The sequence below is a fragment of the Portunus trituberculatus genome, chromosome 37, assembly GCF_017591435.1.
Source record: "Portunus trituberculatus isolate SZX2019 chromosome 37, ASM1759143v1, whole genome shotgun sequence".
Taxonomy (NCBI): domain Eukaryota; kingdom Metazoa; phylum Arthropoda; class Malacostraca; order Decapoda; family Portunidae; genus Portunus; species Portunus trituberculatus.
Genome location: NC_059291.1, coordinates 6,178,292 through 6,194,186, shown reverse-complemented (window position 1 = coordinate 6,194,186; position 15,895 = coordinate 6,178,292). Strand labels below are relative to the sequence as shown.

The window sequence follows — 15,895 nt, the reverse complement described above, 5'->3', positions numbered from 1 at the left end:
ATGGGAACCAGGAATTTAGTAAGTTTATAGGAGGCAGTATTACATGCAGCAATGATAGGCCTAAGTAGAAAAGAGTGTTTGTGTTCTTTAACCCCTTCAGAACTGGGACATATTTTTACCTTGAGTTTTGGGTGTGATTAGACCATTTTATTTACACTAGGAAGAGTCTATGGAGGTCAGATGATTGATGGTCAGAGTCTTCACTATCTGCATTCCCCATATGAGTTTCTGAAGCATTATAAGTTAACACTGAATGATAAGCAGAATTAATATGAAAAATGCGTCATGGTACTGAAGGGTTTAAGGAGTCCATACATCACAGCAGGGTTCGAAGCAGGTGGGTCATTAACATCACCAATAGTCCTCTCAAAATGGCGGTTTCCTATCTATTGCTTTATTTCATTTATTTACGTTTATTTAGTTTTAGTTGTTGCTTTTGTTACTTATTTTTATTTATTTACGTTCATTTAATTTCAATCGTTGCTTTTATTATTCATTTATTTACGTTCACTTAGTTTCAGTCGTTGTTTTTGTTATTTATTTTATTTATTTACGTTCAATGAGTTCAGTCGTCGCTTCAGGCCTTCAGATCGCTTACAATTCGTTCAATGTGACAGTTAATATTTCAAGCCACCCATCCACATTAGTTCAAGTCCCAATTTCATTCCTTGTGTTTCCCTTAAGGTCATTAGCAGTCCCCTTCCTGAGACCATGACAGCCTCAACAGTCCCATTCCTGAGACCCTGACAGCCCCAACAGTCCCCCTTCCTGAGACCTTGACAGCCCTAATAATGACAGTTACCATTTTAAACCAATGGCGTCAGTTCAAGTTCTAGTCGCCGTTTCAGCCCTCGTGTTTCCCTTAAGACCAGCAGCACTCCCCTTCCTTAGACCCTAACATCTCCAACAGTCCCTTTCGTAAGATCCTGACAGCCCTAACAGTCCTCTTCCTAAGACCCTGACAACCCCCGTATGGTCCGCAGTTCAGGTCCCGACAGCTGGTAGCCCCGCCTTTCATTGTAATGTAATTCTCGGCCACCTCTCTCGGGAAATTAGGATCAACACTTTTCCGTGGCGCCTCTTCCCCGGCAGGCCTTTGTATTCGTCTCACAACTCTGTACTACTGGCGCTTCTCCTCCGCCCTATACCTCCCTACCTCCCTTTTCCCTCCATCCTGTCCCTTCACTATCTCACTCAATAAAAAGCTTTTCTCCTCTGCCTATTCCAGTACGTAGCTCAATGTTTCGTGGTATTAACTGGCTACATTGTTATCGTTCTTCCAGTCTTTCCTTGTCCTCCCTACCTCCCATTTTCCTTCCATCCCGTCCCTTCACTATCTTAATAAAAAGCTTATCTCCTCCTATTTCAGTCTGCAGCTCAATGTTTCGTGTTATTAACTGGCTACACTATTCTCGTTCTTTCAGTCTTTCCTTGTCCTCCCTACTTCCCATTTTCCCTCCATCCCGTCCCTTCACTATCTCACTCAATGAATGTTTATCTCCTCCTATTCCAGTCTGCAGCTCAAGGTTTTGTGGCATTAACTGGCTTTAACTGGCTACACTGTTCTCGCTTTTCTAGTCCTTCTTTGGTAGGTTCTGTGTATGTAAATTCTGCCTTTAATAGTTGAATCGACTGGCCTCTCTTAATTGTCTCCCCATTCGCTCTATAGAGGCACTAACTCACTGCTTTCTTCTTCCCGCTGGATCTTCCCTTTCGTGTTCAGTACCTCCGTAGCATAACATTCTCTTAATGGTTCAGCCGACTGTCTTTCCCCTGCTTCACTAACTCCTAAATATATAAATCACCCTTAATAGTTTAATCGACTGTCTCTTCCTGCGTCTCGCCTCTGGATTTCCATATTACTTAACAACATTTTCCCGACGTTTCCCGCTTGTTTTACCTCTCTCTCTCTCTCTCTCTCTCTCTCTCTCTCTCTCTCTCTCTCTCTCTCTCCCTGGAAGAACAATTTCCCGCTCTATTTCCCCGCCTGGCACCTCCCTACTCTTCTCTTCTCCTCTCTTCTCTTCTCTCCTCGCCTCGCCTCGCCTCGCCCCTTCACGTCGCGTCCACACCCTCAATCTTCTCTCTCACTATTTATCTGCATAACGAACAGCAGCACGGATCCTGTTCCAGCGCTTCCCTCCCGCAGTGAACCGCTCCAGTCATGTCCCTTCACCAACTCTGGCCAGCCTCCACCACTACCACCATCACCACCACCGCCACTCTCAGTCTACATCAGTCTTCCCTCATATACTTACTGTCATTGTTCTTCTTTCTTTTCTCGTTTTCACTCATTATTGTCACTGATTTATTTTGTTTATTACTCAAGTGTTTAGTTATTCCTGCTGGCTCATTTTCGTGCTCCAGTGTTAAATTCCTCTCATTCTCATTCTCATTCAGTATTCTTAATGAGTGACGTGAAAGTAATGAAAGTGTCTATTTTTTCATCATTCACCTTCATTGTTTGCCTCAGCGATATGAAAATTAACTCATGGATTCTGAAACGAGTCACCTTCAACGCTCACTTTCATTTTTTTCAGTTAGTGACATAAAACTATTCATTTCTAAAGTGATGAAAATGTCCACTTTTTCATCATTCATCTTCACTGTTTGCCTCGGCGATAATGAACATGATGAACTAAGAGATACTAAAGTGAGTCATCTTCAACGTTCACAATCAGTTTTCTTTCCAGTTAGTCACACAAAACTATCCATTTTTTTTTTCTGTTACCATTCCCCTTCTATTCTGACTCACCTATCCAACACTCATCATACTCACCGTTCGTTCACTTACCCTCAGCATTCACTCATTCATCTCATCTTCACCCGCAAAGTTCACAGTCACCCGTTCTCCCAAGGTAATCTCCCACTCACCCTCAACACTCACTCACTCGTCTATTTTCACCCGCAAAGTTCACCGTCACTCGTTCTCGCAAGGTAATCTCGCTCCATTCACACACAAGAGCTCCACCACACACACACACATCACCTGCCGGCCATACATCACTGGTCTCCTCCCTTCACACCCACAGTCTTACCCTCAGCCCAAGCCACGTCCACAGCCACACCCCTGACCCTTGATACACTGATTGGATTACATCACTGCTTAGATTTATGTACTTCCTCTTATCTATTCATTTATCTTATGTGTTATTTATTCAGTCATTTTCATTTTTTTGTTTACATATTTACTGCTGCGTTTGGGTATAGCTTTTTTTTTTTCTTACTTCACCGTTTTCTCTTTCTCTCTCTCTCGTTTTCTTCCTCTTGTATATTCTTTCTCTGCTTCTCTATTCATTTTCAGTCTTAATGGTGATAAGCTTCATTTATTTGTATCCACGCCACGTAAAATGCTGTTCTTTTATGCAGATATTTCTTTAGCAGGGTTTGTTAGTTGGGCTGGATAGTAATGAGAGAGAGAGAGAGAGAGAGAGAGAGAGAGAGAGAGAGAGAGAGAGAGTAGAGATGAATGACCTGATATAAGTAAATAAACAAAAAGAGCAAACGAAATGAAGGAAAGGCAAACGATATGAGTGAATCAGTAAACCACTAGGCAAACAAAATTTATTCACATATTTTTTACATTTCTAATTACAATAATCGATTTGTTCAGATACACTTCGCATGTTGTCCCGGCGAGGTATAAGCGGACCACCACCGCCAACACCACCACCACCATCGCCGCCGCCTCCAGTGACACCACGGTCCCAAAGGATTAATTCTACTGATGAATCTTTTTAATACATTCACTGACATTGATGCTAACGGTACGGCGAATGAGAACTGCTGAGAGGAAGAGGAATAAGGAGAGAAGGAGGTAAAACAAACACAAAAACAAGAAAGTAAAGAATAAAAAGAACAAAAACAACAGCAGTAACAAGAGATGAAGAAGAAACGTTGTAGAAAAAGATGTAGGTAATGATAGCAAAACTTATTATTATCATCATCTTTATTATCAACACCACCACCACTACCAACGTGAGGGAATCTTGAAGCATCACTGGGGACCTTAGGAAGAGAAACAAGACACTTTAGAGGGGGCGTGAAGCAGGATGGGATGAACACTGCAGGGAGAACAGCAGCAGGAGGCGTCGTGGGGTGGCAAATGACGCTGAGATGACGCAGTAGACGGAAAGAGAACCTGACGAAGACGCAGAAGGGAAGGAATACAGCGCCAGATGCAGAGGTATTGGAAGCAATGAATGTAGACGCTAAAAAAAGTATGAAGCGTGTGAGAGAGATGTATTGGTAAGCTTGAAAGAAAGACATCACACGGATACGGATTATCAAGACATAGCCAGTAGTCTCGAACACTCTGCTCTCTCACTATGACTATTTTCTAAAGGCCACATAGATGATTAGCCGGGTTCTCAAGAGTGTTTCTCCCGTTAACATTAGAGAAATATTGTTAATCTGCCATTGGGTTCAGAATAAATGTCAATAAAAAACCGTATGACTTCAATTAGTCTGTAGGTTTTTGAAGTAGTGAAGGTGCGACGTGGAAGGGTCTCAGAATATGGAGGAGGAGGAGGAGGAGGAGGAGGAAACTATATATAAAAAAACCCATGAAAGTTCACCCAAAGATCGTGTGGAGTGTGTAGTTAGCAAAGACGCTCACGGAGGATTTTGCAGTGTATGAAAGGCAGTGAGTCAAAACTGTCTCTCCCGTGCCCGCACCGCGCCGTGCTCTGCGAAGCCCCTTGGAATGTTGATTTGTGTGTCGGCATTGAGGACAAATACATGCGTGGAGGGTTTTCGATCATTCCCGTGAAGTGTTCGTCAAAAATTGAGGAAAACATTCGCAGTCTGCCCGCGTGCCTCTTTTATTGTTATTTTCTTTCTTTTCTTTTATCATATCGGCATCGCAGCGACAGTTGTTTCTTTCCATCTTTATTTGTCCGTCATTCACGTATCAGCTTGTTATTTTTTCATGGGTTCACCAGCAGGGAAAACGTTAGATATATATAAACAAAATGTAGAGAGACGCGGGACGAAATCCATAGTAACCCGAAAACTGCGACGAGGAATAAACAGAAAATAGTGAACAGAAGACAGCGACCCTGACGAACACAGGACGGGCCCCGCGAGCCTCGCTGCCCGCGGCGGCGACGCAGCACAGCCAAGAGAAAAATGCAAAAAGAAGATGAAATACTTTACAGCTGAACTAAAAGTCATACCCGATATCGGGACGGAAATTCATACACGTAAAAGTTATATATATAATATATATATATATATATATATATATATATATATATATATATATATATATATATATATATATATATATATATATATATACATATATATCAGAGAATATCGTAGAGTACAACAATTTCACTAAAAGAAAAGTGTATGTCGGTCAAACTTCAGCAAGAGAAAAAATTCAACATGAATCTGTGAATTTTACAAATTGAAGTAACACGAATTCAAAAACTACTCTCTGGATTCCATAATTCATGCAGTGTGCAGCGCAGTACACCGACATGCATCTGTTTTACTGAGGGAAGCAAAGGTGTACGCACGTGTGTCACCTGCACCTCACCATCAGAAAAAAAAAGTATCATGAATATTTTTCTTGGAGTGCATACAAGTTATGAGTGCAATCCTAAAAGAGAAAAGTGCAAGGATAGCCCCTCCATCCACTCCACTAAAGGTGACATCGCAGGGAACCGGTTGGCCAGACACCATGACACACGCGGCCGGCCACAACACCGCGGCAGACTCGCGAGGCGGCGGCCAGTGTGTCGGGCCAAGTTGCAGCGCGGCGGCCACAAACCCCAGCCACGGGACACAAAACTTTCTAGGAAGAGCCACGGGAGGCCTTAGCGGGGCTACAAAAGGGCTTTGAAGCGACTTAACAAGGAGACTCAAGGCACGCATCTAGGCAGGCCCCACCACCACCACCACCACCACCAATACCAGTCACCGTGAAGAATACTCATAAAAATGACAGACTCCTTCTATTTCTCCAACATTCACAACCACCACTTCCTCATGTATGTACAGTACCTTCCTCCATTGTGTATATCGCTCCAGACCCCCACCCCGTTTTCTCTTTTTCTCTCTACCTATCTATCTATCTATTTATCTACCTGTACGTAAACAAATTTAAGTATATCCACATCCAATTAAGTATTTCAAAATGCAAACTTTTCCCGCAACTAATTAATGTAAAAAAGATGGAATAAAAATACAGAATCGCATATCCTGTGATCATTAAATCATCGCGCTATCAACCTCTCCACGCACTCAACCCCAACCACCTCTCTGTGTCCCTCGCCCTCACTTGGAAAACTTAGAACTAAATATATGCTTTCTCTCTCTCTCTCTCTCTCTCTCTCTCTCTCTCTCTCTCTCTCTTCGTTAACTTTCCTGTTTAACCCCTCCAGTACCATGGCACGTTTCCATATACATTCCCCTTGCTATTTAGTGATTTTTTTATACAGCTTCAGAAACTTATGTGGGGTTTAAAATAGTGAAGACTCTGGCCATTAATTTTGTTACCTCCATAGACCTTTCCTAATGTAAATAAAATTGTTTAATCGTACCCAAAACTCAAGGTAAAAATGTGTCCCAGTATTGAAGGGGTTAATATTATACTGTGAATCTCTCTCTCTCTCTCTCTCTCTCTCTCTCTCTCTCTCTCTCTCTCTCTCTCTCTCTCTTACCGTTCCTCTAAAAAAAAATTAAAAAGTCACATTCTAGAGTTTTCCCTAAAAATATATACCAAGTTCCAGAAAGGGATTCAAGTATCTCTTCAACTATATATAAAAAAAAAAGCATCAGAAAAAAAGGAAAAGATCAGGAAAAAAAGACAAACGAGAGGGAAAATTAATGAGTTCCACAGCGGATGAAATTTGATAGAAAAAAAATCCGTAAATTAATAAACGAGAAAAGGATCTATGCACTACAAATAAAGAGTCCATTAATTATAAAGTCACGTTCCATCGTACTCTCTCTCTCTCTCTCTCTCTCTCTCTCTCTCTCGTGGCTGGGATGCAACAAGTGGACTTCATCTCGCCCTCGCCTGAGCCGCCCAGCACAACTTTGCCACCAAGCTAAGTTACCCGCTCTGCTCGCCCGCCGCCCGCTGCCCGCCACCCGCCAGCCCGCCCGCCACCCGCCCCGCCCGCCTGCCAGTCAGGTTTCCTCATGCCCAGTCCCGCCCATCTCCCTGCATGTTTCTACCGACCAGCTATCTTATCTGCCTTTCTGTCTATCCCCCGCCCCAGCCCCTCTTTCCCTATCTCATTGTCTGCTTATCTTCTCCCCTCCCGCCCCTCTGCTCCGCCCACGCCAACTGACTCTCCTGTCTTCCAGTGCTGAGTTTAAAAGGAAGGGCTACTACTCCTACTCCAACTACTACTACTACTACTACTACTACTACTACAACTACCCATCTATCTATCTTTCATCACTTTTATAACCGATGTCATTACACACACACACACACACACACACACACACACACACACACACACACACACACACTTGTTTTGTTTTTCCGTCGTTTCCTCCCATTCTGTGAACTCGCCTCCCACTCTTTCCGCCGCCGCCGCCGCCGCCTCCCATAGAAAAGCTGCTCCGCCGTCACGCATCCTTCCCGACACGCCACGCACTCCCACGCACGCACTACTCTCCTGACGCACTCCTCCCGCACATGCAATTTCCATACAGGTTCCCTTGCAATATACGCACTCTCCTTGACATGACTCACGCACACACCCGCACACAACGCCCGTCCTTTAAACCATACGCTGTTAAGTTTTGTACATTTCACGCACTCACGCACTCTTCCCCCACTCCTTACTATAATACCTCGCTTCTGTCTTCGTTTTTTTTTCAGACCAAGAAGAGGAAAAGAAAGGCAAGAGAAAGAAGGGAGAAGAGAAGAAGAGATGTTTTGGCGGCGACCTGAGAGAGAGAGAGAGAGAGAGAGAGAGAGAGAGAGAGAAGGAAGGTCGATGAGGGAGAAGTGTTGGCGATGATCGGAGAGAGGGAGTGAGAGAGAGAGAGAGAGAGGAGGGGGCCGGTTCTAAATATTATTAGCTCGGCAGCGGAACATAAAGAGTGTCAAGGCCTCTAAAGATAAGTTCATCAACAACTTTCCTCTCTCTCTCTCTCTCTCTCTCTCTCTCTCTCTCTCTCTTTCCTACCTCCCTTTGCTACTCCTCGTCACAAACTTGATCACTGTAAGTCAAGCGCAAAATCGGCAGTCTGTTAAACCATTACATTTGCCTCTTGTGTGCCTGCCTAACCTGCTTGCCTGCTTGCCTGCCTGCCTGCTTGCTTGCCTCACTCCTTCACTCCACCGCACGCCACCACCTTCAGTTCTCGTCCCCGTTTATGCCTCCTCACACCCTGCCAAGCCGACATCTCACGTGGTATATGCGCTACTCTCTTACGGGGTATATAGGACAACCCCAGCGTTACTTTACATATATGAGAACCGAATACAGTTATATTTTCCCTCCTCGTTTTTCTCCCCTTGGCATACTGAAGCAGTGATTGATTCTACTGGTGTTAGTTTAGGGTGGACGGTAAACACAAGGGAGAGAAATATGTCCGGGGGAAGGAAATGTCTGGGAGAGGGAAAAAGAGTGAGAAAATATACAAATCCGCATCAGTTACTTGTTTAAATGGGTTGGATTGTGTATTTGGAGGTATTGCTTGAATAACTCCAGCCATTAAAGAAAAAAATACATCTCGGGCATCATAGAAGGGAGAGAAACATGTCCGGGGGGAAGGAAATGTCCAGGAAAGGGAAAAAGAGTGAGAAAAATATAAAAATGCGCATCAGTTACTTGCTTAAATAGATTGGATTGGGTCGTGTATTTGTGGGAATGGCTTGAATGACTCCCACTATTAAAGAAACAAATTATATCTCGGGCATCAAAGACAAGAAGGACAATTACACACGAATCAGTTACCGGCGAAAAAGGTTGAGTTAGCGCGCCGTGTTTCGCTGTGTGTATGCATTGCCTAAGTAACTGTGATCGTAGTATTTATAACGAAAGTGTGAAGGAAAACCAGGCATTACACGACGCTTAAGTCCACCTAATGACTCACTTCTTTATGAACACGACCAAGAAAATTACTGGGCACCGCTGACGGGACTGGCAGAGCTTACTTATTACGAGAACAGCCAGGAAAACGTTACTCAAGTTTAGGGAGTCAGAGCGCCTGCTTCTTATACTTAACCCTGTAAACGCCGCGGGAAATTGCTACATGCGACGCTCAAAAGCAACAAACACGACTCATGAGTATCACAAACAGAAGGGGGAAAATGTTACACGCAGCGCCAGTGTATCCGTGCTGGAGACTCGCCGACACTTGCAGCTACACTGACGAAATACTGTAAAGGCAAGCTGAATAAGAGAACACAGCAGTAAAGGAACAGTTAAAATGACGGAGAATATTTCGTTAGCAGAGGCAACGTGTAATATGTAAAGGAAAAAAAAAATTACTGACACTTACACTAACAGAACATTACAAACGAAAGGCAAGGAAAATAAAAGAACACATTAAAAAACACACAGTGAAATGAAAGTTATTTTGTTAAAAGTGACAAGGTGCAGCAGGTAAAAGAAAACTTGCTGGCATTTTTAACTAAACTAACGAGACATTACGAAAGAAAGGCAGGAATAATAAAAGAACATAACAGTAAAGGAACAAAAAATGAGGGAGAATATTTTGTTAACAGCGACAACAAAAACTTTCCTGACAGCTTCAAATCATAAAGAAAACTTATCGACAACCTGAGCAATACTCGTACTAACGGAACATTACAAAAGGAAGAAAACCCAATTAAAGAAAAAAATACGATGATAAAAAAAAGTTAAATGATGGGAAGGAAACACAAGCAGCGTCAATGTGTCCATCAAGAAAAAGTTACCGAGGCCTTAAACTTCACCGAGGCAACATTACAAAAGAGAAGTGAGGAGAAAGAGAGAATACAATGCTAAAAGAACAGTCACATATCGCACAGAACGCGGAGGCAACACATTGATTAAGAAAAGTTACCGACACTTGAAATGCATGTGGGAAACTTACCGACAACTTAAGCTACACTAACGAACATTAAAAAGAAAGATCAGCAAATTAGAAAATAATGATAAAAAGAACAGTAAAATATTGGGGAAAATTTTGTGAGCAGCAGCAACAGAAAAGCAGGCGGGAAGATAACAAAAGCATTAGAAAAGAAAGACAAATGAATGAAGACAGTGCGCTAATAAAACAAAGCACAGTTAGCTAAGGAGGAAATGTCCAAGAAGCGCCTGTGTGCCCATGCAGACAACTTACTGACAGCTTGAGCGACATTACCAAACCATTTAAAAAGAAAGGTAAGCAAATTAGGAGAACACACCGATAAAACAAAGCACCGTTAAGTAGCCAGGTGAACATAGCTTGTTAGGAACACGAAAGCGAGGAACATGTTGGGCAAGACTTATCACCGCGCCACTCGTCACTTGCTTACTAATTAGCAACAAGACGAAGGAAAAACGTTATGCGCGCCGCCCAAGTGCCGGCTAAGAAGCTGCACTTACGGCTACTTCTTGCAACTTATAGATGAGGAAAATGTTAAATACACCTGGAGTAGCTCGAGTCCACTTATTACATAGAGCTGGGAGGAAAAACGAGCGAGGGCCTCATCTCCTCCTGTTCAGCCCGCCGCCAGGACCCGCCCGCAGCCTCCCCGCCGCGCCAAGGCAGATCACCACAGCGGGAGGACTCGGGTATCAGGACAGGTGTATGTTTGGCCCTCACCTCGCCCCGCCGCCCTACCGGATTTCGCGTCATTTTCCATGCCAGAAGAAAATAGAAATAGGGGAAAATCAGCCAGCGCAGCTACATTCAGGGTGGGTCAGGTCAGGTGAAGCTGGGTGAGGTTGTGTTTAGTTACATTGTTCAGATATGAAGTGAGGTATAGCTTGACTCTGACCTGATCCATCCAGAGTGTTGCTGTCCTGACTGACACTCGTGTGAAAGAGAGAAAAATATAAAGAGTAAGCATCGGTTAAGTGTGAGTGAATGTAAAGAATGTAAAATTTCGTTGTGATTGTCTTCTTTGTCCATTTCATAAGTCGTTTATTTGATTATTTGACCCATCACTGTCCCCCCACGCTCAGCCACACCTTCAGCAGCACCTCCCGTGGCCGCGACAGGATATATTCATCTCATTACTCCCAGGACACCCGGACCGGCGCGGGTCACCAACCTCCCGTCAGCCAATGGCCTGTTGGGTTGGTCACTGGCTTCCGCTCCCTGCACCAATGGCCTGCCCCGTGTGACGCACGCCCCGCCCTCCTCGTAATTAGCTCCCGCCCACCACCACCACTGACAAACCCCCCCATTCACACCTTACACCACCGCCGCCGCCTCTCCGCTAACCTCCCCACCCTTGGATTGTGCCGCTGTCGCCGCCGTCCCGCTGAAAGCAAAACGCTCGGATCACCAAACCAGACACATTAACACTTTTCTGAGCGTATAATGGGGAAATATTAGAATGTTGACAGTGGTGCCGCGAGTGATGGGAAGTGACGCGGATACTGTTACCGTGACCTAGAGCAGCGACAGACTCACGGGCGGCACACGAGCCAGGGCAGCCGTGTTAGACAAGCCTTACATGAACAGCTCCTCTACACCCTGCTGCTGCTGGAGCGGGAATCAATAGCAGTCCTTGAGGTGAGGGGCACGCGGCGCGTCATTTATTCCCACTAATGGCCAACCGGAAACCTGTCAGGAGAGGCCGCGTGACTGGCCGCGACGTGTTGTGAGCGCCGCGACGCAGGAACGGACTCGGGGCACCAGACACTTGACGTGACTCACTGGCCCGTGAGGGAGGAGGAGGAGAAATCATTGCGCCACAAGATCATAAGAGCCAAGCGGCGTAGGGTATCTATAAGCTGATGGCCCTCCAACAATAACACACACACACGCACACACGAAAGCGCTTATTCATACATTCAGTGGTGGCCAAGGTCGCCCGTGATCCTGGTGAGCCCCTCGGCCCCGTTGCCCCTCCAGTCACTCAGCTAGACAGATGACAAAACGTGGAGCGCAACACACAAAAGAAGTGCAACACCGCATGCCATACTACACATTCATTGCGGCTGTGGTGATGGCGAAGAGAGCGAGGCAGCACGGCGTGGTGGGGAGTGGTGGAGGAAAGAGAGGAGGCGGAGGCGGAGGCAGCATGTGAGAGTCAGCCGCGGGAGTGTCGCAAGCTGCTCATGAATGAAACTTAAAACACCTCCCCGGCCCCCACTCCCGCCGCCCGCCCTCCCTGCCTCCTTACTGCGTTTGTTTGCTTGTCGGCTCCCGTGCTGAAGGATGTTTTATCGCTGCAATAAGCGGGGTGTCGGTAACCTCACACCTCGCACAACAAAAGGAATAAGACGCTCGAGCAACCAGAAGGCCGAGCAGCCTCCCGCCTCGCCTCGCACCACGCACTGTCGCTTGCCATGCTTTACAGAGAGGAGAGGAGCAGACCGGCTTGCGGCGGAGCCTCACAGCCTTACACACACTTACCTACGCACTCGTTGGCCTCTCGGGACGTAGCGCGGCCCCAAGGTCGGTCAAAGTGGAAGCGCCTGCACTTTTCACACTCGCGGCCGGCGGTGTTGTGGGCACAGTCGCATACCAGCTCCTTGGTCGTCTTGTCGGTGATGCAGCGGGAGGCGTGACCGTTGCACTTGCAGCGTCCGCCGACAGCCAGATCAGCGACAGCATACGTGAAACTTTCCTGAGCCACACTCTCGTTGTCGGCCGTGGATTCGTCCAGTTCTGGGTGCAGGCGGTCCAGAACCACCATGATGTCGGTGGCAGTCACCCAGTCCTGCAGCACCGGGGAGGAGTCGAAGTCGCCAGCAGAGGGACGACCCTCCAGAGTGCTGAAGGCGATCCTCGGCGAACCCGGGATGGTGACGGGGTCGTTGAGGCTGAGGTGGGCGTCAGTGCATAGTGCTTCCTGCTCGTTGGCCTTGCCGATCACCATGCGGCTCCTTCGGCGGTACACCTTGCGACACTGGGACGAGAAGAACTGGAATGGGATCCAAGAATGGCCATAGTCCATGGACTTGTAGATGGCGAGGGAGTCTGGCTTCTGGCCGCAGAACTGGAGGCTGACATACGTGAGTTCATACTTCTTGCCCAGTGAGAGCGTGAGAGTCACGTTGTTGGGGTTGAGAGGGTCGATGGGCGCCGAGTGCCAGCAGGTGAGGTTGTTGGGGTTGTTGAGGTCGGTGAGGTAGTGGGGCGGGTGGGAGGTGGCCGGGTCGCTGGCGTCACACACCTCGCACTTCCGTTTCACCTCGCCCTTCTCCTGCGTGGTGATGCAGTAGCGCGAGGGGGGAGTGCCGCACGTGCTCGAGGATTCCATGGGCCGGCCGAACGCCGCGTTGATAAAGTCGGGGACACACTTCTTGGGGAGGCTGCCAGTCTCGTCGTAGCACGGGTCAGGAGGGTTGTACTGCGCCTCAAACATCTTGAGGTAGCCGCCCCCCGAGGCGTGGATCTCCTGGCCCAGCACCAGAAGGGCCGCCGCCACTGCCACGTGCCTGCACACCGACATCGTCACTAGATCACAAGGTCAAGGCCGCGGTCTACACTAGAGATCAATCAACTAAACTGACACAATCACATTGGGAACTTGCACGAACGTAATCTGTTACACATTCTTCAACTCACAACACAATTAAATGATTGGACTTTGCACCACTGAGGAGGCTGTACACCACTGTGCGCCACTCAAGACATCAACCTCCGGCCAGCCACACGGGCCTGTAACAAGTCCTCCCGGCTTGCCCGGCCACTGTGGGATGGGCTGGGAGCAGAGGCACACACTACCCTCGCGTCCGACGCACGCGATAACACTAGTTTGGGGCTGAGAGGAGGCGGGGGCCGGCCCTCTCGCCAGGGCGGAGCTTGGCGAAACGCTCCGCCCACTCACGGTGAGCCACTTTTAAGATGAAATAACTCACAGATTCTTTGACCTATGACCCCCATAGCACTGTCTGATCCCCATACCCTATTGACGCACCAGTATACCAGGCAGGGGCGCCCTCTACAAGGACTAGCTACTGTCACCAAGGCACAAGTTAGGCTCGCCCATCCTTACGGAATCTTGTTTCAAAGTCTTTACTCACTACTTTGCCTCAAGAGGAACACCTGTCTGAGAAAACTCGGTTTCGCTTTTCCGCCTCGCTGGTCTTGAGTCAAAATGTTTCCTCCAATCACTGCCGCAGAAAGGCCCTGAGAGCACCCACGAAGAGAGCAATGCTGTCTCCGTCACCAGGCAGCATTACAGCACCAATGACTCCCTCTCCCCTCACCCTACCAGTCCCTACAGCCCTGTCTGCCCCGGTACCCTCCCTCCCTTCCATCCAGACGTTATACAGGTAGGCTGCCCCAACCCATCACCTCCACCTCCTCACTTTCAACTGTCTAAACTCATTCTTTCTGTGATGCCTTGCTGATCATCTACGTCTTCTCTCGGTGTAGTAAACAGTGTGTGTGTGCGTGTGTGTGTGTGTGTGTGTGTGTTCCATCATCTCCACCTCCCCCACATCCTCCTCCCTCCTTCAGTCCTCACATAAAGAAAGCAACACTCAACACACTCAACATGGAGTACGGGCGAGTTCGTGTGCGGCTTCACAGAATAATATTTGAGCTTAAATTATTCACTGGAAAAAGAAAGAAAAAAAAAGTATGCAGAATCTTTTCCTTTTCGCTTTCGCCTTCATTTCAGCTGCTACACAAATGCCCAAGTCTTTTACGGAGCAGCTTTCAAATGCCTCTACGCTCACATTCTCCCAGCCTTTCAGCGCCTCTCTTTATACTGCGATTCAACTTAATGGTTCTTTAAAAGTCAATATATTTAAATGGCGCTGTAAGTCAGTGATTAGGGCGACTTAAATCACCTCACCTTGACTGTCAACCTTTTTTCATGTGTTGCCATTGCCAGAGAGAGAGAGAGAGAGAGAGAGAGAGAGAGAGAGAGAGAGAGAGAGAGAGAGAGATGGGAGAGACTCTTCCTCGTTCCTTCCTGTGTGTGTGTGTGTGTGTGTGTGTGTGTGTGTGTGTGTGTGTGTGTGTGTGTGTGTGTGTGTGTGTGTGTGTGTGTGTGTGTGTGTGTGTGTGTGTGTGTGTGTGTGTTTTGGAGTCATGCCTATCAGCTATTACCTTCCCAAGCATAGCCTATCGCTCTTAATACTTTGATCAGTGTGCGAGGGAGAGAGAGAGAGAGAGAGAGAGAGACAGCCAGGTGAGAGTGTATAGCGGCTTTCCCCCATCGCTTCTTCCTTCCACCTCCACTGTTCCCCTCCATCCCAACACCACAGCCCCCCAACGCCTAGTATAGCCACCACGAGTCTGCAAACCTCACCAGCCACAACCTCCTCTTCATTATTGCCACATACACACAAACCTTTTAACTGTGGCGCTGTAAGTATGTCTTCCATCAGTCAGTCAGGCAATCAGGTAGTCAGGCAAGCAGGTATACGTAGGAAGACAGGCAGGCAGTTAGTTAGTTAGTTAGTTAGTTGGTTAGTTAGTTAGTCAGTCTAGTTATATAAAAATCAAAATAAATAAATAAAAAAAGTACAAAATATGAAATTCCAAAAGCAAAGGAGAAAAGTGGAAGCTAGATTTACATGTACGGGTAGAACTTGCCCAGATGAACAACATACAAACAAACACACACACACACACACACACACACACACACACACACACACACACACACACACACACACACACACACACACACACACACACACACACACACACAAAGATGGGAAACAAAAAAACAAAAGTGACGGAGAAAAAAAAATCAAAAGAAAAACGAGTCGACTTTGCTTAACCAATGAAACTTTACCAACAAGAACAATAC

General features: G+C 46.7%; 1 protein-coding gene across 1 annotated transcript in view; it reads right to left on the bottom strand.

Annotated features, from left to right (window-relative positions):
• LOC123513852 (netrin-1-like) overlaps nt 1-13,873 on the bottom strand; it is a 640,382-nt gene extending 626,509 nt beyond the window's left edge. The window contains exon 1 of the mRNA XM_045271267.1: nt 12,535-13,873. Coding sequence (XP_045127202.1) covers nt 12,535-13,576 — 1,042 coding nt within the window. The 5' untranslated portion in view covers nt 13,577-13,873. The remainder of the gene's footprint in view (nt 1-12,534) is intronic.
• Between the last annotated feature and the right edge of the window lie 2,022 nt (nt 13,874-15,895).